At 42.6% G+C, this 25742-nt stretch overlaps 1 protein-coding gene across 4 annotated transcripts in view; it reads right to left on the reverse strand.

Annotated features, from left to right (window-relative positions):
• Nucleotides 1–25742, reverse strand: part of VPS26C (VPS26 endosomal protein sorting factor C) — a 47934-nt gene that overhangs the window by 9190 nt on the left and 13002 nt on the right. The window contains exons 2-7 of one of the 4 annotated variants that reach the window (XM_057696319.1): nt 11805–11855; nt 11074–11231; nt 10814–10957; nt 9539–9688; nt 3902–3982; nt 2044–2118 (exon numbers count right to left, since the gene is read on the reverse strand). In XM_057696319.1, the coding sequence (XP_057552302.1) occupies nt 2044–2118; nt 3902–3982; nt 9539–9688; nt 10814–10957; nt 11074–11169 (546 nt within the window). In that variant the 5' untranslated portion in view covers nt 11170–11231; nt 11805–11855. The remainder of the gene's footprint in view (nt 1–2043; nt 2119–3901; nt 3983–9538; nt 9689–10813; nt 10958–11073; nt 11232–11804; nt 11856–25742) is intronic. The other 3 variants (XM_057696318.1, XM_057696320.1, XM_057696321.1) reach the window with 3 other exon arrangements.

Consider the following 25742-nt stretch of genomic DNA (forward strand, 5'->3'; position numbering starts at 1 on the left):
GGGGCGAAGGGGAAGCTGGAACGAAGCGAGAGAGTAGCATAGACATATTTACACTACCAACTGTAAAACAGATAGCTAGTGGGAAGTTGCTGTTATAACAAAAGTAGATCAACTTGATGATGGGAGATGCTTTAGAGGGTCAAGACAGGGAGGGTGGGAGGGAGTCGCGGGAGGGAGGGGATATGGGGATATGTGTATAAATACAGCTGATTCACTTTGGTGTACCTCAAAAACTGGTACAAGAGTGTAAAGTAAATATATCCCAATAAAGAGCTTAAAAAAATAAAATGAAATAAAAATAAAAAGATAATCAATTTTTAAATGTTCTCAATTAAGCAATTTTGAAAAACCAAGACATTAACTTTATTTCAAGGAAATTTAAAGAGAACAATTTTCCTCACAGCTTGACTAAAAGCCTATGGACCTTTTCTCTTTGGACAGAGGAAAATGGTCATGGGTGAGTGATGATGTGGGAAAAGCAGAAGTAAGCAGAGACAACTGTCCTAGCAGTCTTTACTATGGCCGTGTCCCAGTTACTGAAGATAATTCAGAGTTGAGAACACCACTGTCCAACAGAAACATAATGGTAAGCCACAAATGTGAAGCAAATACGTAACTGAAAATTTTCTAGTATCCACATTAAAAAAGTAAAAAGAAAAAAAAAGTAAAAGGAAACGGGTAAATTAATCAAAATATCCAAAATATTATCACTTCCACATATAATCAATATTTGACAATTATGAATGATGTTTTACATTCTCGTTTTCACACCGAGTCTTTGAAACCCAGTCAGTACCTCACACTGAAGCTCATCTCGATCTGACCAGCCCCACATGTGGCTGGTGTCCCCGTACTGGAGGTCAAGAGCAAGGGCACTCTGTACCTGGTAGCCTCCAAAGGCAAAGAACTCTAAAAAGGTCTTGATTCAAGACAGAATTCTAAAAATAACTAAAAGAAGCTATTTGTTTAGAAAAATAAAAAGCAGGGCTTCCCTGGTGGAGTAGTGGTTAAGAATCTGCCTGCCAATGCAGGGGACAGGGGTTCGCTCCCTGGACCAGGAAGATCCCACATGCCACGGAGCAACTAAGTCCGTGTGCCACAACTACTGAGCCTGTGCTCTAGAGCCTGCCAGCGACAACTACTGAGCCCGTGTGCCACAACTACTGAAGCCCACAGACCTAGAGCCCGTGCTCTGCAGCAAGAGAAGCCTCCGCAATGAGAAGCCCGTGCACTGCAATGAAGAGTAGCCCCTGCTTGCCGCAACTAGAGAAAGCCCATGTGCAGCAACGAAGACCCAACGCAGCCAACAAGTAAATTAGTAAATAAGTAAATAAATAAATAAGTAAATCTAAGAAAAAAAAACCAAAAAAATAAAATAAAAAGAAAGAAAAATAAAAAGCAGTAGCAGTTCACATTAAAATTCTTTTAGGCAACTGCTTGCTTCCAATCAAGGTTCGAATTCCTGAGAAGACAATCTGGCTGACCCACTGGGGTCGCTGCTCTCCAGAAACCAGAGAAGGGAGATGGTCGATGGACTTTCTGAAAGGCTTCTCACAACACACCCCTGCCTCCATTGTGCCTCCCGTGAGATGAATTCAATAATCCTCCCAAATTGGCCTTTGACCTGACCCAGTCAGGAGGGTCCAGGGAGCAGAATGCAGGGTGAGGGTGGGCAGGAAAAGCCACATCCACAGAAGACAAGCGACCAGTGGCCCAGCTGAGAACAAGGGGGTGCGGCCCCCGTGACAGGCAGTGGGGGCCCTGTGGCTCAGGGGAGAGGGTCTCTGACCACAATGCAACAAAACTGGAAGAAGACACTAAAAAATTTTAAACATATACCCTCACTCTTTTAAAAACCATCCGTCTTCTAAGTAGTTACTGAATTTAAAAAGAAATCAAAACTGAAAATACAGACTATTCCAGGTACATTTCCTCTTGCTGATGACTTGATAGCCAAATAAAGAACCAGTGGGCCACAGTCTCTCAGAGGGATCCAGTTACTAAGAAGGTCTCCCAGGCACTGGCGTGTAAGGAGCACATTACCTCTTTGACGTTCTGTAAGGTTTCAGGTGTTATAGTGAAGTCCACAGGACTCGGAGTCAGTTTCCCCTTCTGAGGCTAAAACAGGAGGGAAAATCAAAATCAGTAGAGAGTTCCACAGGTCAAACTTGTCCTTCCCCGTTTAAGGAGCCACAAGGCAGACCCTGGTAGTAAGAGGCAGGATGCCTGGGTTCTAAACACAGTTCTGCCAAGAAACAAGGTTGTATTCTGTCCAAGATCTTCTTCCCCGTGACTCAGTTTTCTCATCTATAAGATGAGGGGACAGGCTTCTTAGTTCCTTCTAAGGTCCCTTTCAGGTCCAGAATTTAAAAACAGAGCAGTATTGCTGGGAGATATTTATTATGAACCTGTCTCTGAGAATAAAAGCGTATATGATGTACCACTGAATAGGCACCATGACCCTGGGCAGTGCTGTTAGTGGTCCTGGTCCCACTTCACAGATGAGGACAGAGAGGCACAGAGGGCTCAAACGGGTGCTCAAGTACGGGGCAGAGCTGAGATTCCAACCCAGGCAGCCTGGCTCCAAGACCGGTGCTGTCAGCCACGCAGCTGTACAGCTGTCTACCGGGAAGAATCACACCTATGACATAATCGACTATAAATGTTACTGTAATAGTTAACAATGATCATCTCTGCATTACGTGAGTGCGGAACCCATCAGTACAGCCAAGCTTCACTGGGCCTGCCCAGTGTCTTTTACTCATGGGCTCGGGCCAAAAGGCCACTGACGCCCAGATGGCAGGGGAGCCATGAGGAGCAAGGGCACCGACCAACTTGCCCAGTTTACTCACTCACCGAAAGCTTGTTCTAGGAAATATTCTTCCTGAATATATTCTCTTCACTAGTAGGTTCACAACCATATTCTTTAGTGAATAGACTCCTCCTCACAGCAGAGAAAGGAATATTTAACTTGTTGTCAACTACAGGTCACAGTGTGGTTTGCTTCTGGTGAAATCTTCACAAAGACCATGACTCCTGAAGGCCGAGTGTGGGTGAACCCCCGGGAGCAGGGAGGAAGCCGGAGCGGGCCTAAGAGTGGGCCGGGGGCTGGGGGCCCAGCTCTGGGGGGGCTGCATTTGCACTCACTCTTCTTCACAATGTTGGAGACTTTTTATTTAAGACATAAAACGGCATGCAACTTTTTTAGGTAATAATCTACATGAAAAAAAAATTTTTTTTTGGTTTCAATTTTAAAACCCTCAATGGAAGAGAGGAAAATATCCACCTAAATCAAATAACTGCCAAAAACGACAAATATTTTCATCATATTTTACACAAGACATTGTAGCACTAAAAGGAACATTTAACACTAAGATTATCAAAAATTTATAAAGTGGGAAACTGCAAGTATTGGAAGCCCTAAAAAGCTACAAAAATAAGGCAAGGACATCAGTGATATCACCAATCTTATGCACAAGAAATTTGTCTTACATTTTTACTTAATCATCACTAAAAGATACCCATGGACATTTCATAATAGTGTAAAAGGCCCTGCCCCAAAGGACCTGGAGAGGCTGGGACACCAGGAATCCAGGGCTGTGGGAATGGGTACCTGCCACTACGTGTCACCTGCAGCAGCGGGAGAGGGTAAGGACACTGTCACTGCAGAGTACTAGCAGAAGGTGTCAGGAGAGGCTCCCCACCCCGGCCTGAGCATCCCTGATGTTCCTGCTGTGCAGGCTGAGAACGCAAGCCCCTGTCTCTGACCCAGGAGTCCCAGGTCTCTCCCCAGCATCCGCGAAACACTACCAGGCTGACTTATTGCTTGTAAGTGGGGTGCAGTCCAAGACCCCACAGAAGATTCCTCTTACTGAGCCCAGAGTCCCCAAGGGCAGCTTACAGCAGAGTGAACGATGAATTCACAGGTCTTGGTCAAGTCCTTGGCCAGCAGGGACCGCCTCATGTCACAGCGCAGGGTGTACTGGAGGAAAGGCAGAGGAGAAGACATCCTTTTAGATGGTTCGCTTTCATGTTGGAATTACATACAAATAGACAAGTCAGTCAACATATTTTAGGGAAACTGTTCAATTAATGTTATATGAAATAAATACACATAACAGAGGGAGTTAATGTTCAAAACAACATTTCCATTAAAAAACACTTCAAGGTTATTCCTCAGCCCATTCCCATGGCCATCCTGTAGCTGGACCCCCGGAACATAGGTGACGAGTCCTACCTGTCATACAGGGAAAGACCAGAGAGGCAGAGCAGGCCCGCAGGAGCAGAAGCTAGCTCAAACCCGGTCATCAGCCTTCCTGTGTGAGCCCAGACAAGTAACACAACTCCTCTGAGCTTCGGCTCCCTGCTCCGGAAGATGAGGGCGCTAACACTACTCAGTGAGGACCCAGTGAGGTCCCGCGCAATGAGCCAGGGCCTGGCACGTAGCGGCTCTGGGTAAGACGGCAGCTGCTTTGTAGTAAGGGCGAGAAAACAGAGGCAACAGGACTGGAAACCCCTGGACAGCACCTAGACTTCACAGGCCAACGTGGGAGACGCGGGTCGCCCCCAACTTGTGCTCCCTGGCTCGCCGGAGCAGGAGCAGAGCTGTGCCCCGCGTGGGGAGGGGCAGCGAGGCCAGTGGCAACGCTCAGAGTCCTGAGCTCAGGACTCCAGGGCATCGCAAACGAGCACTTCGTGTCTTAACCTCAGGAGGAATGAGGGGAGAGTCCTTTCAAACTTGCCATATTGGAAAATTTAAACGCACGCAAACGTAAAGAGAAGCATGTAAGGAAGCCCCACGCATCCACCTGCCAGCTCCCCCGGCAGTCAGCGCCCGCTCACCCCACTCAGCCACTCTTCCTCTCGGGCCTCCCCCATGTGCCAGCACAGGTGTATCCTGCGAGCAGAGGGACGTGGACAGGAAAGGAACGGAGAATCACGCTTGCTTTGAACTTGGCCATATTCAATTTCTCTGCTGTCCCTGTGCCATCCTTCAGAAGCAGCCACCACCAGTGTGCCTGCTGCAGCGGGCCCTGTCCTCCCCACCCCGGGGTGGAGCCCACCGCGAGCTGGGCCCTGAGCTGAAACCTCGGCTTGACCTGAGACTGTTCCTTCCCGTCCCCGTCCATGAGAGACTGTTTGGTAACAGAATTCTACAGCATGAGCACTGTTTTAATCTTACACCAAATAATCACATAACATGTTTAAATAAAGTTAGCTGTTGTTTTAACCATCCAGGAAAAACATTAACAATAATTTGTAGAACTGGAACCACATGCACAGCTGAATCAAGAAGCTACAATTATTACACTAATCTATCCAGGTTAAACAAGAAGCTACTATGTATTTAAGGTACTCCTCGGAGATTAAAACATTAAAAAAAATCATCCCTTGTCTGCAAGGGCCTTTGTGTATATATATACACGTGTGTATACACATACATACATATACATATATATACATGATAGAGTGTACACACACACACACACACACACACTATCGAGAGTTCAATCCGGTCTCCCCGACCACACAAGCTCAGCGAGGGCTCTATCACACCCACGTATGTTACGTCTGTGTGTATAATATACATATGCGTGCGTGCATGCGTGCCCATGTGTGTATGTCTTTTTCCTGCACAGCCCGCACGCTGTCCACAACGGGCTTGCCTGATCTCCCTGATCCTTTTCCCAATGGGAACGTCCTTTCGTCATTTTCAGTCTGAGGTTTGGGCAGGGCTGACATCCCCCCACCCCACCTGGGTGTAGACGTGACCAGAAAGGCAGGCCTGCTGCTGGGCCACAGGCAAGAATCCTTTCTGCTGGGGCTGCCAAGCCAGGAGGTGGTAAGCCTGCAGCCGCCTGCTGGCAGCCAGCTGGGCCCCCAAGAACGCTGAGCTGGGGGCTGACTGGTGTCTGCCCTGGCCTAGACGGTCCCCTGCAATTGCAAGCTCCATGATCCGATAACCCTTTTTTGGCTAAGACAATTTGAGCTGGATTTCTACAACTTGCAAACAAAGCAGTGTGAATAACACACACCAATTTTTGATCACTAAAGGTTTTTAAGTGTGAATGCAATACCTGGTAATATATAGCAGCTGGTGATAAGTGGGGGAGGGGAGAAAGATGGCAAAAAGAGGAAAACACTGATGTTATGTTTTAGGAATTGTGTGTTTTGTGTTGTTTTTTTTTAAGTTTATTTATTTATTTATTTTTGGCCACACCATGCGGCGTGCAGACTTTCCCCGACCAGCGATCCCTCTGCAGTGGAAGCACAGAGTCCTAACCACTGGACGGCCAGGGAAGTCCCGCGTTAAGTTCTTTTACATGTACTTTCTCAATTAGCTCTAACAATACAAATGTAAGAATTGTTGACATAATATAAAGACAGTCATCATTAATTCATTTACTTAATTATTCAGCAAATATTTACTTGGCGTGTTGTATATGCGGGGCACTAGGCTAAGTACTTCACACCAAGACCTCATCGACCCCCCAGGCGGATAGGTCGTGAAGGCTGCTTAGGGTCACAGAGGTGGGATCTGAATTTACACCTGCCTGTTGCCAAAACCCACACTCTGAATCTTTACGCAATACTGTAACTCAAGCCCAGATCTGTCTGCTGCAAAGCCCTGGATCCTTTCACTCTGTCATGATCTTTCCTATTTACTAAGGAGTGATTTACATGGTATGAGCTACAGGAGGTCAGAGGGGGTCAGGAGGGTCAGACTTGCGCAGGGCGCCAAGAGGAGGTGCAAGAGTCGATCTTTTTCAACTGTCAGTTAACACAGCACAGACAGGAAGGAGGAAAGAAGACGCGTGTCAACAGATTGAAAGCAGACTCCTTCTACAAAGGATATTTTCACTGTGAACAAGGACGACTGGCATCTCCGTCATTTAATTCTGAATATACAATTTCAGCAGACATGTTGTTACTGCTGCATTCTGTGTTATACTATAAAACCTTGCTAGTACGGCCGTAAGAGTAGAACAAACATACTAAAGCTTCCCTGTGATTTAAACAACTTTAAAAAAAAAAGTGGTTGCCCAGAGGACGACTAGAAAGACTGACAGCTTCCTGTATGCTCTATCTACTAATGAAGATGAGAAATGGATGCAACATGGCTGAGAAGAAGAATCAGAGCAAGTACGATCAAGCCCTCTTTCTAAGAAGTTAAAGGAAACCAGCCCCTGCAAGGTTGGCAATTTAATACTGGCTGCATTTAAATCCTTTATTCTGTCTTACGATTTTTACTATTTTTACATTACGTTACTACAACACAATTCTATAAATAAGTGTAAAATGTCTTCGCACCCATATAATTTGAGAAAGAAAGATGCTATTAGGGCTCAACAAGAACACTTTCTGTCCCAAGTCAGGCACCTGAGAATCTTCAGGGGAAGGCAACAGGCAATGGCACTGAGGAGGAGACACCCCGTGTAACCACAGTGGTCACCGCTTCTCTGGGTGACACCTGCTCCACTGTCCAACAAGGAGGCTGGAAAGAGACCTATCTAGACACTGAGTGAATGAGTGAACTGAAGAATGAAAAAGAGATCAAGAAGGCATAATACTAGTTTCTCTCAAGAAGTATATTTCTCAAAAAAAGCAAAGACAATTTGAGTAAAAGCTGGGAGTTCGATGATACTGGAGAATTTTTGTTCAGTCTGTTAAGTGTGAAAATATTAACTGGGGTTATGTAGAAGAATGTCACTATTTTTTGGTGACAGATATTGAAGTATTTTGACATGAAGTGTCAAGATTCTGTAACTAACTTTAAAATGATTCAGAAAAAAATAAATACAGATGAAACAAAGGTGGCAAAATCCTAATAAATGTTGAGTCTAGGTGATAAGTGTGAGGGTGACAAGCTCTTATAAATGTGAGGTTGAGAAGACATCTCTATGTTTTCAGAAATTTATGAGATATTTGGTGAGTGCAGAATTCCACATTGTAGCATTCTGAGGTTACCCTTCAAAGTAGTAAAATCCGATGACCAAAATAAAGGGGGCCGGGGTAACTATTTACCCTACTAAAGAATTAACCAAATGTTAACTCTCCTTCTGTATTTTAACTAGTTTCCAACTTACACACAGCTACACAGGAACCCAAGTTTTTTATGTATATCTGTACGCCTTTCTTGGCAATATTTGGAAAACAATGAGATTTCCAATTTTATTTTAAACAAATTAATCTTTTAACAAGAATGATAAACACAGGAAAAGAAAGTGACAAGCAAGAAGTGATGTTATTCTATGATGTTATTCTAATGAACATATGCTTCTATTATTAAATAAACAGCATCAAAGAACTATTATGTGGGTGAAGAAGGTTGAATCTCACTCTGGCAAGAGAATAAAAATAATTTTGAAAATGCAACGTTTGAGATATTTTCAGTCTTGCTAAAAAGTAAAAAGGCAGTTTTCATTTACTTTGTTTCATGGTGAAAGTATTCCCAACCTAAAAAGCTGATCAGAGGACTTGGGTCTCTACAGCAGCAATCTGTATGTCTATGCAAGGCGCTTCCTTTGAATCTAGACACTTTACTGTTACTTCTTATGAGCTGCCCAAAAGCCTTCAGTGTATTTATTGCCTGAAACAGGTGCACTGATAACAAAGGACTAGAAAAGTTTTTCTTTACAGAAAGGAATTTATTGCAACAGAGTACATCATATTACATGAGTTTCTTCTGGACCGATCTTTTAGGCAATTCATAAAACTCACATACAGACAAACCTTTGGTTAAACTCTCACGAGTGTTTGGAGGACTTTTATTTTAAAAGTGCTATATTTTAAGCAGGGGCATGGTCTCTACCAAGACCAAATTATCAGCTAAAAATTAATAAATCAAAAAATTTCCTAACTGCCAGCCCTCTTGCACACACGTAAGACAAAACACTTTTGTCTCATCCAGCAGGGGAACTGCTGCAAGGCTGCTATCACAAAAGTACCTTTCTTTCCACTGAATAAAGGAAAGGCTCTCTTTCTCTTGCTCTGAGTCATGACTCCAAACTGCGCCTGAGACAACAATAGGGACTGTAAAAGACATCCTGGACCAGCTGAGGTAGACGGGAAGTCATAAATCCACTTCCCCTCACTTACAAGGTTTCTTCAATAAAGAATACAAGCCTATGTCTGAGCGGTAGCCTTTGGGTATGAAACAAAGAGATATTTATACGTGTAAAACAGACCAGTTAGTGCGGGTGCCAGAGAGAAGTGAGGGCTTATCTATTACCAACAATAAAAGCACCCCTTACAGTGTCAGTGTGGCTGAATAGAGCCCCAAAGAAACTACGGGACTTTTGAAAAGAAGCTACAGCATGGGTCCTCAGGGACCCTCATCAAAGATAATGGTCATACTTAAAATATGTTCTGCAGGGCAAAATGAGAAATCAATACAGAGTACACATGGTGGGGGCTCAGTGATAAAAACAGTATGAAATTCTTGGGTCCATCTATGAACTTTCAGTGAAAGAAAGATCAAGCTGCTTTGCAGAAGAAAAGTTGTGAAGTCAACTGCATGGGATGAGGATATGCTCACCTGAATGTTGACGAACACACCATGGTAAGTCTCGTACAGAACTTTGTTACCCTTCATGTGCAGAGGAAACTCAAAAGGAATTTCTGTTTTGCCACTGGGAAATTTTCCTGGCTTCACCATTTCGATGGTACTGTTGATAATCTGGATGGGCTGTAAAGAAAACCAACTCGGTTCATCAATACACACTCCTGATGCACCTTCACGTTACTGTGTCTATTAAATAATCTCCTGAGACTACAGACCCCAGCCCTTGGCTGCTATCATCCTGGTGCCTTGGGCATTGTGGTGTCGTGTTAGCAGTGAGTTGGCCCAAGTCTTTGGTTCGTGTGCAAGACTGGATGCTTAGGTGTTTGGTGCACGGTAGGAAGTAAATCGATATACTTCCCTCTCTTATCCCCGAATATCTCAGTTTACTGTCCTAACAGCCCTTCTGGTGGGCACCCCCATCTTCAGAGTGAAGTAGACGCGCAAGGCACTTGGTGAGGAGCAGGGCCCTCATGCAGCCCTGGGCACCCGTGCAGGCCTCCTCAGCTGGGCCCTGGGAAGGAGACTGACTCACACTCGGAACCTGCCTGAAAGGCACGTGTTACACCTTACTTAGTTAAGGTACTCTAAGCCTTGGTTTACAATCGCTCTGAGAAAATCCACAACTTTTGAAGTGAGTCTCTAAGTGCTGATGGAGGAAAATAAGAAAACTGTGGAAAAACCTGGGAAGGCCCTGAATCTGAATACTCTTAATGAGCCTTTCTTTCCTCTTAACTCTTTCCCCCTCAAAACTTAAAGAGTTAATATGTCCTTCAGGAAAAGGAAACTACTGAATAAAAGTATAGAAAAAAAGAGTTCACATTCTAGAACACAGATCTTTAAGGGACAGAAAAGAATGGCTCCACCTGTATCTTACCTGAATGCCAGACCCAACAGCAGCTGGATTAAAATAACAGCTAAAATCAGAGTTCTGTTTTAGGAAGGTAAGTGCCAGGAGGCCCAGGCGCAGCTTCTCAGAGCACACTGGCCTCTTTAAGGGCTGAAATTAGTCCCCCTACAGCTCCCCTAATCCTATCTAATGGGAATAAAAACAAGCAGACTTTAATAACAGAATATATTCAAAATCAAAACACCTGAACATTTTTTCAGTTTGATTCGTAAGTAGTAAAAGCATGACTACCACCATTCCTTGCAAAATAATGACGAATAACACTGAAGCCAGACAGCAAGTGCAAACCACCCCAAACATCTGAGAAGAGAACTAGAAACATGCAACGCAAGCATTCTTACCTTCACAGAATTATAGAAGGCTTCGAACACACCCACACTCTTGGCGCTGAGTTGGAGGTTCACAGTTCCTTCCACCGTCAAGGAGACTCCCTGGTGCTGGACCGAATCCTTCCCAGATACGACCACCACCCCTGAGAGTATTTCCTGGCGGGGCGGGGAGACAGCCACCTGACACGTTAGCACGGTTCTTTCATCCACCTGGTTTACTAGCAAAGTCAGCCTCCATAAGCTTCAATTCGTTCAAAGGTGCAGACACTCACTGAGTGCTTATCACAGACCAGACGCCTGGATGCCAGGATGGGGAAGGGTCGGCTCTGGGGGGGTGCCAGGGGAGTGGGCGAGGACGGGCATCCCATCACCACCTTCCAGACACATCTTCATGCCCGCTGTCTGATTTCAAAAAGGCAACGAGAAGGGCCTGGGGGGACGGCAGATCCAGAGCCACATCACACAGGAGCGTGTATGATGAACTCCTCAGAAGGAATATGACAGTAAGACCCTTTCCTTTAGGTTCTTTCTCCATAATGCTGACCGACTAAGATGACTACACGCTGTCAGATGCATGTATAATTGAGCACGACTGCTGGCTGGGCATCCCCTGCCCAGAGAGACCCGCAGGTGGGCCTGGAGGTTGTGGGTATAACACCAGATGGCCACACAGCCCTTTCCCTCAGCCACCCCCTCACGCCCCACCCCCGGGTCCCTCTGTCCTCCTTCACGAGCTGGTGGACGGCCAAGCCCAGACTTCCCTGGCTCATAAACCATTTAAAAAAGACTTCACTACAGACCACCCATTTACTTCTCTGGAAGTAATAATAACTGAGTCACAGAATATGGCCACTAACTACATTCCTTCCCGTCACTGTGGACCTGATGATCTCAACTTGTGGAGGGTGGCGGGGTTAGTGTGGAGCAGGGAGTTGAGGAGATTAACTGGCCCCAACCAAAGAGAATCCACAATAAATTCAAAACAACGCGTTTCTGAAATGACCTTGAGAAGCACTACATGACTGTTGTCAAATGGTAATGTGATGGCAGAAAACTGTTGACAAAGAAAGAAAAACAGCAAAAATTAAAAATGGCCCTGCAGATTAAAGCATTAAAAAAATCTGTCCTACTAGCGTTTAAATCTGTTTACCTTTTATTTCCTGTAGTCATCTGATGAAAAAACTTCACTAAGTTCTCACATTATGTGGAATTTGGGGAGCGGGGAATATTCTACGTCCCTTAAATATGCTGAGTGTTTCAGTTTTATTTCCCACTCCCCATCCCAAAGCCCTGAAGTCTAAATTAGAACAAACACTCTCAGCTCCAGTTTAAGCAGAATTCAAGGGGTAAGAACTCTTTTGTTCTTAACATAAGAAGCTCATAAGTGAATCTAAATGAAAACTTCTGAAATATAATTTAACTTTTAAATTTAATTAAAATTAACTCTATTAATTTTTGTACAACCTAAATGAAATAAAAACCTAATTTTTAAGAGTTTAAATCCACTAGTATAGTTTTAAAAATATACTTGACGAGTATGCTCCAGAATTAAAATCAGACAAAACAATTTTATGAACTTTATCAATTAGACAACACAATAGCACTTGGTTCTGCTTCTATTTAATCAAAACGTGTTCAGTTAATCTCATGGGAACAGGATCTGGGTTGACCACTGAATGCCACGATATAATCACATCAATAGATCTGTTTCCTTCCTTAATCCCTATGGCGTAAGAAGGAAGAAGCAAGGAAGTATCTTGGAAATTAGCAGAGTAAATATTTTATGTTTCTTTTGTCATTCTTTGATTTCAACTAGGAAATACAGCAGAGAGAATACCAAATTAATACAATATTTGCAGATAAATTAGGCACTCTAACAATATACAGGTCCATTCAATTCCTACCAACATAAGAATGATACAGAATTAGTCCAAGTACATACAGCCCAAGGTGCCAAGAATTTTAAAACAGATATTTCAACAAAGAGTCAAGGCCCATGGTAAGAAGAAAACACACTTTTTTTTTTTAACTGAGATATAAGCAACACACAACACTGTATCTGTTTTAGGTGTACCGGACAATTCTTGGTTAATCCTGGTGAAGGAAGAGAGAATAACCTGTATAATGGAAATTAAGGAGAACCCAAGACCTCACCAAGAACCTCCGGCTCAAACTTCTGTCTGGAAGGTTCAACAGGGAGAAAAGAAGGGCGGTCCCTCACTGAGGGCCATGATAGCAAAGGCGGGGCCACTCCTGGATGTAAGGATGACAACAAACCCCGGAAACGATGTACAATGTGTGCTGATCTGGGGGAAGAAGAGCCATGGCGTTTGTCATGTCGCCAAGGAGGCCCTTGCCCGAGAAAGGTTAAGAAACACAGATGAGAGAGAGATGCAGGCCCCTCACTTGTGTGCATGTAGCAGACACGAGGCGACAGATCCCGGCGCCCTGGCCCTCCATGTGGCCCTCGGGGGGACCAGCAGACGCTGCGGCTCCCAGCAGCATCCGGAGAAGCCGGGCCCTGGGCAGGGCGATGCATCCTGGGCAGCACCAGCACCCAGCTCGCGGCAAGTGGGCTCCAGGCTCTGCCCGGAGGAGTCAAGTCCAGAGGGAAGCCTGGAATCCTGGCTCCAAACAGAAACCTGAAGATGAGGCAGGGAGGTGGCGCCCACAGGCTCTGGGTCTCCCCAGTTTCCCGGCCACTGGCTTTCTCTGCAGAAGCCACCACCGAGTCTGTCCCCAGGGTGCTAAGAGGCTGTGGCTTCTAACGTTGTCTTCTCTAAAGGTAAGAGGCCGCTAGCAAACTCCACAACTCTTTTCTTCTTTGTTCTCTGGAATTAAATGCCAAACCCATAATTAGGGCTCTGGGTTTGAGGACGCTGTCGAGTCAGCATCCCCCCCATCCAATCCTGGAAATCATCCGAAAGAACAAGACACAAAACCACAAAGGCCATTTCTGGTGAAGGAAGGAGACAGTTAAATGCCGTGAAATAGGAGTGAAGACTGAGCAGGGGCCATGCGGTCAAAAGCCGAAGTGAGGCTCACGGCTGCGGGAAGAGGCTTCTGGAAGGTGGGGGCACCTGGGAGGAAGCCTCCAAACATGCCCCCGGCAGGAGGCCGGAGCTGTGAGGGACCCCCCTCCCCCCAGCTGCTTTTCACATGTGGGGGGTGGGGGTAAAGGTTAAGGAAACCCACACATCCAACTTCAGCCCGCACCGTCTAGGAATACATTATCTCCTACAAGAAGGAAACACTGAGAGAACCAGCAGAGGTGCTCGGGACACGGAATAGACTTAAAAATGAGGGAGGAGGGAAGGAGAGCAGGAGGGAGGGACAGAAGTCCAAGTGGCAAATAATAAATACACAAAGGACAGACTATGTGGCTCTTCTACATAAAGGAACTCCACAGGGTAAAGGCTGTCATTTCTATGCCCTGCCCACCCCGAACCTGTGTGACCTCATCTCTAAACCTTCCCCCTCAGTCACCCCACTGCACCATCCAGCCCCCTCACGATTCCTTTAACAGGCTTGTATGGTCCAGCCTCAGGGCTTTGCACACACTCCTCCCCACCTGGAGGCTTCCTCCAGGACCCACATGGCTCATGACAAAGCTTCTCTCTGGGACCAAACTCTATTCAGCTTTCCTTGAGCTCTTTTTCAACTAGGTCTCAACTTTTGATTTCCGTGTTCCTCTCTGCATTGTGCAGTTGTAGCAAGAATTCTGCTAAGTCAGTTTAACCATCCTCTATATCCATCACCCTCAATAGCTGACCAGGTTCCTCGATCTCCACCTCTCCTACCCCTGGGGGGTGTCTGATGCAACTGGCCTGCCTTCAGCAAGAACCCTGTGAGCTGGTTTATCCCCTTTACCCTCCTGATGTTTCCTCTCAGTAATTTTCCATCCATTGACCCCCCCCCCCCCCCCCCCCCCCCCGCTCCTTGGCAATAATTCCCACTTGTCTACATTGTAGTCAGAGTCAAGCCTCTTTCCCCCACTGCAGGGCTCCCTACATCAGTTGCAACAGTTCACCCCAAATAAAGTCTTCCTTACCATCTTCAAGGAGTGCCATGGATTTTTTCTCTCACACTCACTCTCTCCTCTCTGTCAAGTCAGTGATCAAATGACAGCATTTTCGTGAGGCGTCCCCTGACCACTCCTATTAAAACTGCGCTACACCCTTTCCAACACTCACTTATCCCCCCTCCCTGACTTTGTTCTGGAGCACTTGTCACCTTTTAAAACACTCCATAAGTGCTTATCTATTTTACTTATCATCTGTACTCCTGGAACATAAACTCCACAAGGGTAGAGTGATACAAGAGTAGGCACTCAATGTTTACTGAATGAATAAATGGCCACCCACCAGAAAAGAAAACAAAAAAACAAAAAACCAGCACCATCAAGCAGATGGAAACTGTGAACAGGCACTTCACCATGAATTTGTAACTGCAGTGATGCAAGTGCTTCTATGAGGGATGTACACAAGACAGAGCTATGAGAGCTCAGGGATGATGAGATAGTGAGGCAACAGAAAGAGACAAAAAATATAAGAAAAGCTCAGAAAGGAAGTGGAGGGGAAAAAATAACACAAAACCATCACAGAAAAGGAGGTGAAATTGAAAGGGACTCAAAATACATACAGCACAGAAGTGAGAAAATTCAAACAAATCGTGTGAAAATTTGAGAAAGAATTAAGAAGAATCACTGGAGAAAAAGATAAACACAAGAGACCACAAGGAATAGCCAACATATGCAAAATAAAGTTCCCAAATAAGAAAACTAATATAATGGAACACAACAAATATTTGCTGATGTAATTTTTAAACATTGAAAGAGCAAATCGATTAGGAATGGTTAAGAAAAAGACATACTCTAGTAAAACTGTTTTACTTAAAAAAAGAAAAAATCCTTTAGGAGTCAAGGAAAAGAAAATTCACAAGAGGGGGAAAAGCAGATTTCTTCACAGCAAAATACAATTCGAAATGAAAGTACAGCAATACTCATTACAATGCTCGAGGAAACAAAGTGTGATGATCCTAGAATTTTATACCTACCTAAACAGTCACACACGCATAAAAGAAGTTATAAATGTGCAAAAATAAGCAAACAAAACTCCAAGGATCACTGTTTTAAAAAGGCTTTAAAAAGCCTTCTTGAGTAATTGATTAGATAGTGAACTATGACTCTTCAAGGGATGGTGAGAAACACTGCATCAAAAGAACCAACTGTGAGGACTGAATCCATTTCACTGTGAAAATAAGACAAAGAGACGTGATGATTACGGTGAGAGAGCAGAATGCAAAATACAAGTCCTGACAATGCAGAAACTACTTAAATAACACCAGTTGGGAGAGTAAGGGGGCAAGAAAGTGGGAGGTAGTACAATGTACATGGTTTCCTTACCTTTGACAGCTGGGGTTTGAAATATATCATTAAAAGCATGCGCTTCAATATGGTAGCCACCAGCTATATGTGGCTATTTAAACTTAAATTTATATTAATGAATATTAAGGAAAATTTAAAGTTTAGCTCCTCAGTCGCACCAGCTACAATTCAAGTAGCTTGAAAACTACATTACAGCTAGCGGCTATCATAATGGACAGGGCAGATAAATAGCACGTTCACACCATCACAGAGAGTTCTACTGCACAGTGCCAATTTAAAGTTAATAAATCAAATAATGTTGTACAGATAAAGTTAATGAAGGTAAACACCAATAAAGGTAATATTTGTGAATAACTAAGATCAGTTGGTAGAAGAGAAGGGAGAAGGAAAGAAGAGGAACTATACTAATTTCATCACTGTTCACAGTAGAGAATTAATAAATAACACCTAAAACAGAGCAGATTTAGGGTACAATAAAAAGCTGTAAGGGTGGTCCATTTTTCCATCTGTCTGAAAGGACGTTGTTGTTGAGCTGTCAAGGAGAAAAACTACCATGGCTTCCACTTCTTTGACAAAACCTCAGATGCGTGGCCTTCTGGCCAAGCGTCTGCGATTTCATATTGTTGGAGCATTCATTGTCTCCCTGGGAGTTGCAACTTTGTGTAAGTTTGCTGTGGCTGAACCAAGAAAGAAGGCATATGCAGATTTCTACAGAAATTATGATTCCATGAAAGATTTTGAGGAGATGAGGAAGGCTGGTATCTTTCAGAGTGCAAAGTGATTTTGGAATATAAAGAACTTCTTTGGGTTGAGTTCCATGGAAGTTTGTCACTTACCTGTGTTCCTGAACTATGAAACTATGAACTATGAATATCTGGGCTAAGGAATAGTTTCTCTTGATAAATAAATGATTAAAAAAAAAAAAAAAAAAAGCTGTAAGGGTAACAATTATAACAAATAAAACTCCACATTATTAGAAAATCATACAAACAACATAAAGCAACAAAAATAAGACTGTACAGAGGGATATGTTCTAAAAGTTATTTAAAAAATAATCCCACAAATGATAACAAAGTGACAATGGCAGAATTAATGCCAAACATATGTCATACTAATAATGGGCTAAGTTAATACCTATTAAAAAACAGACATTCACATTATATCTCAAAGCAAAACCCAACTTTATGTGTACAAGAGAGGCACCTAAAAACGGCAGGGCTGAGGGTGGATTTGGAAAGGTTGAAGAAGAATGGATAAGCAAAGGTATATGAAGCAAAAGTAAGAAATAAATTGCAGGCTGTAATCTTAATATCATACAAGGCTGAGTTTTGAGAAGGAGGGATTACACCAGACAAAGCAGAGCACTGCATGATTCTAAAGGGCACAGCCCATATGGGAGACGTGCGCCATCACTACCCATGGATCAAATAACACAGCATCAACACTCAAGCAAAAACCACAGGGGATACAGGAAAAGACTGAGTAAAACACATCCATTGTGGGAAATGTTAATGTACCCCCTTGCCATGACAGAAAACAGGACAAAAAGAAGGAAAGATGTAAAGCACCTAAGCTACACCTCAATAAGGGTAACTAACTGAACTCAATATATAACACGCTGACCTCCACACCCTGAGAACGGAGAATACACTCTGTAATGTCCATGGCACAGTCACAAAAATTGACCACATTTGTCCAACAGGTCTTTCTTTAGGAAAAAAAAAAACAGCAAAGCAAATTATTAATCTAACCAAGAAATAAAAAATATCCAAGATATAGCAGTAATTAAAATAAGAATAAAAGAACACATTGTTCAATTGCATATAAGTAAATTTGAAAAATTGGTAAAGTGAATTATTTTCCTAGGAAAATATTATTTACCCAAACAACTCCAAAGGAGACAGGAAAACTTAGCAAATAAATCACCACAGGAAAATTAGAGAAAGTTATATATAAGCCCCCCCAAAGTACCAAGTCCAGAGACTTTCACAGATCATTCCCAGATGTGTAACGTATAGAAAATTTCAATGTTAAACTACTCCAAAACACAGAAAAGTGAAGAATTTCTTTAAAAAAAAAAGCAAATATAACAATGACACCAAAGTAAGACAAAAATCTATACACACAACACACACACACACACACAAAGAAAACTAGATTTTTCTCACTTATAAATACCAATGCAAAAGCCCTAAATAAGATATTAGCAATACAACCCAGTAGCAACTTAAAGGAATATTACATCATAACTATGTGGGATTTTGTCCAGGAATGTATGGATAGCTCAGCTGTTGAGGAAAACTATTAATACAACTCACTATGAACAGCCCTCTGGAGAAAAATCACACAACCATCTCCATAGATGCTGAAAAGTCACCTGCTAAAATTAATATCCATTCTTGATAAAATTCTTAGTAAAATAAGAATAGAAGGATATTTCTTTTTTTTTAAGCTCTTTATTGGAATATAATTGCTTTACACTGTTGTGCCAGTTTTTGCTGTACAACAAAGTAAATCAGCTGTATTTATACATATATCCCCATATCCCCGCCCTCCCATGACTTCCTCCCATCCTCTGTATCCCACACCTCTAGGTCATCACCCATCATCAAGTTGATCTCTCTGTGTTATGCAGCAGCTTCCCACTAGCTAGCTATTTTACATTTAGTAGTGTATATATGTCAATGCTACTCTCTCACTATGTTCCAGCTTCCCCCTCACCCTCCACCCCATGTCCTCAAGTCCGTTCTCTACATCTGCATCTTTTAGTTTTTTTATTTTTTTAATTTTTTTGGGGGTACACCAAGTTCAATCATCTGTTTTTATACACATATCCCTGTATTCCGTCTCTTCCTTGACTCCCCCCCCTCGAGTCCCCCCCCACCCTCCCCGCCCCAGTCCTCTAAGGCATCTTCCATCCTCGAGTTGGACTCCCTTTGTTATACAACAACTTGCATCTTTAAGAATAGAAGGATATTTCCTTACCCAGAAGCCAGCATCAAACTCAATGGGAAATGAGATACACTGCATTTAAGTCAGGAATAAAACACAGATGACCACTGTCACCACTACTAATGTACTACCTGTACTAGTTACTGCAATAAAACTGCAGAAAGAAGTATGAACTGAAATGGAGGTGAAATTATCATTATTTTTGATGACATGATTGTCTGCCTGAAATAACCCAAAAGAATTTACTGAAAACTATCAACATGAAGAGAATTTCAGGGAGGAAGACAGCTGGGTACAAAATGAATATGCAGAAATCAATAAGGCAACATGTACACAACAACCATCAGTGAGAAGATACACTGGAAGAAAATACTTTCTTTTCAAAACCAACAAAAAGTTAAAACATTATAAATCAATTTAAGAGGAAATGTCTAAAACCCTGAGAAGATGAAAACTTAAGACATAGTTGAAGGGCACAAAAGAAACAAACGGAAAGTCATACCATGTTTCCACACCTTTAATGTGTCTACTTTCAGTCTATAAAGGTAACATAATCCAAAGCAAACAACAGCAGAATTGTTTTTTCTTTTTTAGAGGTGGCCTGGGGTGAGACAGACTAAACAAGCTGATTTAAAAATTGACCTGGAATAATAAATAAATTTTGAAATGAGAAGAAATGAGGGGGACTAGCCCTATGAGATATTATAATACCTCAATAACTTACAAAGTGTGGTGCAGGGCATGTACAGGCTGAAAGATCAATGGAACAGAAGGGAAACTCCAAAAGTAGACCCAGATACATGGGAATTTAATAGACGATAAAGGAAGCATTTTAAATTCAGAGGGAAAAGTTGGAATATTCACTAAATAATACTGGAAAACCAATCAGAGATGGGGGGGGATGGGGGGGATGGGGTGGGGGGGAGGGTGTCAGCCTGAGAACTGGCAAAAAAAAATTAGGTTGGATCCATACTGCAAACCTTTATAGGTAAAGAGTTCTAAATGCATCAAAGACTTAAATGTTAAAATTGAATACCCAGAATTTTAGAACCACACAGAAGGATTTTTATCATAGGAAAGTGGGAAGGCCTTTCTAAGAATGACTCAAAACTCTGAATAATAATTATGACTACAAATACAACCAAAAATACTTTGTTACATAAAAGTCATTACGAGCAACATCACTTATATAAATGATAAACAGGAGAAATACTGCACTTAATATAACAGGACAGGGACTTCCCTGGTGGCTCAGTGGTTAAGAATCCACCTGCCAATGCAGGGGATACAGGTTCGATCCCTGGTCCTGGAAGATCCCTCATGCCTTGGAGCAACTAAGCCCATGCGCCACAACTACTGAGCCTGCGCTCTAGAGTCCATGAGCCACAACTATTGAGCCCAAGTGCTGCAACTACTGAAGCCCGTGTGCTTAGAGCCCATGCTCCGCAACAAAAGAAGCCACCACACTGAGAAGCCCACACACTGCAACGAAAAGTAGCCCCCACTCGCCACAACTAGAGAAAGCTGGCGCAGCAATGAACACCCAACACAGCCAAAATAAATAAATAAAAATAAATTTACAAACAAAAATATAACAGGTGAAAGGCTAACTTCTCTAATATTTTAAGAACTAAAAAATAAAAAAATAAACCACCTAACAACCTAACAGAAAAATTGAATGATATGAAAACAGTTCACAGAAAAGGAAAAGCAAACTGCTCCTAAGCCCAAGGAAAAAAGCTCAATCTCAACGATAACATGAGAAATGACCACTACAACTATCCTAAGTACCATTTTCCACCTATTGGATTAGCAAAGATCAAAAACTATGATCCCACCGTGGCAGGGAGGGGCAACAGGCACTGTCCAACACTGCTGGGGGCGCTGAGAGCACCACAACCCTGTATGGGCCATTAGGCGACACCAAAAACATTTTACAAACTACCTGGGCCCAGCAATTTCACTTTTAGGAATTTTCCTCAAAGACACTTGCACACTGAAATGACTTATGAACAGTAGTTACTCACTGCAACACTGCTTGTAATAACAAAAGAATATAAACAACCTAAATTCCAACAATAGGAAAACGGTGGTTTTCCCCTTTAACTATATCTTGGGTATCATTCATATTAGTACGTATATGTTCTTTCTTTTTTTTAAGGCTGAATATTGCACCATTATGAAAAAAGGGGAGAAAAAGAACATTTATATATATTAACTTGGAAATGCATAAAATATCTTTGGCAGAAACCACAAGAAATCAAGAGTTTTTAGTTGCCCCACAGGAGAGGGCCTTGAAGGACAGTGCAAGGTAGACGCATCCATTCTGGAACTCATAAATTCTAAACCAACTGCACTGATTAACTAGTAACATAATAAATCAATATTAAAATAAGATCAACCCCAGAATGGGTGGTCTCCAGTATACAAATGTACAAAGTTTTAAGGCCCTTAAATATCGATGACCCACGGGCATGGCGTTCTTCCTCGGGAAAAGATCTAAAGACTTTACGCTAGAAAGTCACATTCTCTGGATTACCTCTTACTTTGGACTTGAACACAATTGCTAGGGAAGTAAAAGCCTCTGAGTTAACGCCTCGGCCCCTCTCTCTCTAGTACTTTCCTTTCTGATGGTCCCAGCAGGTGAGGAGCCTTGGCAGCCATCCCTATCCCCAAGAGTCCTCTGAGTTTCTGAACAAGTCCTTCCTTCCTGACATTTCAGCGATACTCTTAGAACCACCTGGGATTCTTATACCACACTAGTCTAGAGATCTTGTACCCCAAGAGTGAGCCGCCCTTTCATGTACAGACAGGAAATCAAATGCATTAAGTAGTTAACCAAAATTTTAAAGAAACCATAAGGTAAATCGCTGAGCTAGGTAGGAAAGCACAAGTGGACTCTTGCTTGTTGAAACACTCCAGTTCTTTCTAGTGGCATTGAGAGATCCATTTTGGTTTGAAAGTGGAAATCAGACCTACTGAAGAGACTTCAACCTGTTAGGTATCCCCATCTCCACACTTCTGTATAACAGTTTTCCATCTTGTTTGAAAACAGAATAAACAATCATCAGATGTTTTCCACATACTAAGAAATGCGCCAATATTGTGTGGTGTTTACTAAGGTTCTAGAAAGGATAATTTTGAAGAGATGTATCATCTCCAATTTATTATTGAAACCAAGACAATGCTGTTGAGCAACCCCTTTCCTAGATTTCACTCCAATGAAATCAAAGATTATGTTCAAACAAAAATCTGTACACAAAAGCTTTCTAGAAACTACTCATCACTCCAGTGTCCGCCAACGGGTGAATGGATGAACAGTGGCACATCCCTACGAGAGCAGACAACTCAGCAACAAAAGGAACAAACTACACAGCGACGTGAATGAAGTTCAAAGGCACTATGCTAAGTGGTAAGGCCCGATTCAAAAGGCTGCGTCTCGTAGAATCACATTTATGTCATCTACGTGACATTCTGCAAAAGGCCAACTATAGGGACTAAAACCAGATCAGTGCTTGCCTGAGGCTGGGGTGGGTATGGGGGGAAGAGGCTGAGTACAAAGGACATAAGGGAATTTGGGGGAGTGACAGACCTGGTCCATATCTTGATTGTGACGGTGGTGAAGGTCTCAAAGAACCCAGCACTGAAAAGAGCAGTCTATTGTATGTGATACACCTCAATTAAAAAACCGACAAAGATAATCAGGTACAGAAAGAAACAGTTATCCTACTTTCTTGACAACAGGGTCATATTTTAAAAGTGATTGATATTTAAGTAAAAATCAAACAACTCATTAGCGATGGAACTGTAACAAAATACTGAGATACTGATTGTGTGGCTTACATATACTTACTGCCAAAATGGCAGAAATAGTATCATTCATTCAACAAATATTTTTGGCATGCCTGCCATGCATCAGATGCTGTTCCAAGCACCAGGGACAGGACAGTGTTTTCAGGGGGCTTACATTTTAGTACTGCATTCTAATGCTGTACTAATATGGTGAAACAAAGCAGGTTTCTTCTCATTACAGTATAGTATAGCCTAAGTATAGGTCTCAGTAAGATGGGCTGACAAAAATGACAGCTATTGTCTGACGGAGCCATCTCTGAAATTTCTAGTTCTGAAATTTTCTTGAGAGTATGGAAGAGAAACCTGAGCCCTTGAATAAAAGTTTAGAAGAACGGGGCAAAATGAGATCGCCAATACTAGTCAAAAAAGTAAGAAATTAATAAGAGTAAGTAAATATGAGGTCTTTAGCAAAGGAATATTAAAATCAAATCTTGGTGTGCTGTGTGGTTTAGGGATTAAACACTACAAATTAGCAAAATTATAAGTTAATAGAGATGACTGGATTTCAGATTTCAGTAATATTAAAACTCACAGAAACTTTATAACATTGACACTCGTTTGGCACTGGTGGCCTAAGTGACTGCAAAGACTCCAGACTATAACCCAAGAATTTAGGAGCGCTCCGACAGCAGGGGCGTCTGGGAGATGCCCGGATTAAAGGCCTAAGTAATGACCACGGCATACAGGCAGACTGCCAAAGAAAATGCTCTGAGTAGTCAGCCCCCACTTACATAATGAACAACAGCCACCAAACTGAGTCTCCAGTCAGAGGGAAATCATGTATGAGTGAAAACAACAGTGCAGCACCCAAATCCAAGGTGCAGGCAAACTCCAGGAACAGAGGGTGAGAGGTTGAGCCCTGCAACACAGGAGGCCATGGCCCAAGCGCTGTTGAAAGCAGGAGCTCATGGAAAAGTGCAGGGCAGCCACGCGCTGTTGGGCACAGGAGCAGCCTCCCTGCTTCAGGCTGGCCTGGCGGGTCCCAGGTCCACCACCTGAGACCACTGTTCCATCCCACAGCGGAGGCTGGCGGTGTGGAGCGTTAGTCCTGGGACATGCACATGGAGCAGTGGAGGGGGGACAGAGAATGTTACTTCTCATCGGATACTCCCTCCTATTACTTGAATGTTCCTAGCAAGTTAAAAAAAATTTTTATTGTACAAAAAAATATAGACTCTTTCGAAATATCCAAAACACAAGAACACTATTGTATCTTTTAGTTTTAAAAAAGGTTTTTTTTCCCTGATTACTACTGAAGAGGGAAATTTCTGCCCATCTTCTCCTTATTTTTCCATTGATGGGACTTAAGCTCCTTTGCCAAAGACTACGATCTGCATTTTAGAGAAACGGTCTTAAATGATCTCTTCTGATGAAACCAAGCAAGTGCCAGTTTTGGGCTGATGTCATACCTGGTGTGTGACAGTAAAACCATAAGCCTAATGAAGAATATCATCATGGGGGGACAGGGTGGTGAGGATTCATGGTACCCAGCTGTCATCAGAAAGAATGAACTTCAACCTCACAAAACACAAGAACCTGCCCAATGGCTGGGAGGACAGCTGGTGTAACCCTCCCAGTTCCTCAGAGGCAAGCTCTTTCTAAGCAACAGAAACCTAGGGTCAGAACAGATAAATCAGATACAGGTTCCCATTAAGAGTTAAAAGCTACCAACAATCTCATACCGCCCTTCCCAGGGTGAGTTTAAACATCAGGGAGAACAGTGAAGGCGGACAGAACCCACCGGCTTCTGCTGGGTCTACCGACCCAAGAACTCCAGGTGAGCAGGTCTCAAGGAGGAAACTGGCAGAAGACTAACCAAGGATGGTCAGTCCATAGGTAATCTTGGTACTCATGGATGGTGGGTCTATAATCTGTATAGAGTAGATTACCTATTTTTGACAAATTCTGCAATAAACAAAAGCAAAATACTTTAAGACTGGTTGTACACACTGCGTTATATCAGAAAGTTAATAGAGCCTGTAAGTTTTGGCATGAAACAAAATAAAATGGGTTGATATGGAAGAAACTTCAACCTTGTTGGCTCTCGCTAGTCATTACATCCTACAGCTAGTACTTTTCAAACTGTGAACCACTGGGCCCTAGGTGTGTGTAGATACCTCAGCAGCCACTTTGGGATCTGAGGACAAGTCAGGGAGGGCTGGGTGGGGGTGTCACTTCAAATGAAAAAGTTCTGCCTTTATCTGCTTATAAAATTGACTGTTTAATGGATATTATATTTATTAAAATTGATATATTAGAATAATTGATAAGATTTCATTTAATAAAAGAGTCTCATTGCTTAGAATTGGGGGGTGGGGTGGGGGTGGAATCTTTATCCTAAACAATGCTGTTCATTTTCTTGAGTTGTTTACGTGGCTACATTCACTGTAGTTTGTGAGATGAAGGGTAAGCTATAATTTCCATCACCATTAGAAAGCCTCTATTTCTCTGAGCCTGAATTTTTTCCTGCCTACAAGTGAGAGTGTAGACTGTCTCTTCAATATAGACAATGAAAGACAAAGGCAATCTTTTTTAAAATTTTTTATTGAAATATAGTTAATTTACAATGTTGTGTTTGTTTCAGGTGTACAGCAAAGTGATTCAATTATACATACATACAAATATTCTTTTTTTACATTCTCTTCCACTATACATTATTATAAGATATTTAGCATAGTCCCTGTGCTATACAGTAGATCGTTTTTGGTTATCTATTTTATATATAGTGGTATGTATATTTTAACCCCAGAC

This window comes from Hippopotamus amphibius, chromosome 10 (genome assembly GCF_030028045.1).
Source record: "Hippopotamus amphibius kiboko isolate mHipAmp2 chromosome 10, mHipAmp2.hap2, whole genome shotgun sequence".
In the NCBI taxonomy this organism is placed as follows: Eukaryota; Metazoa; Chordata; class Mammalia; order Artiodactyla; family Hippopotamidae; genus Hippopotamus; species Hippopotamus amphibius.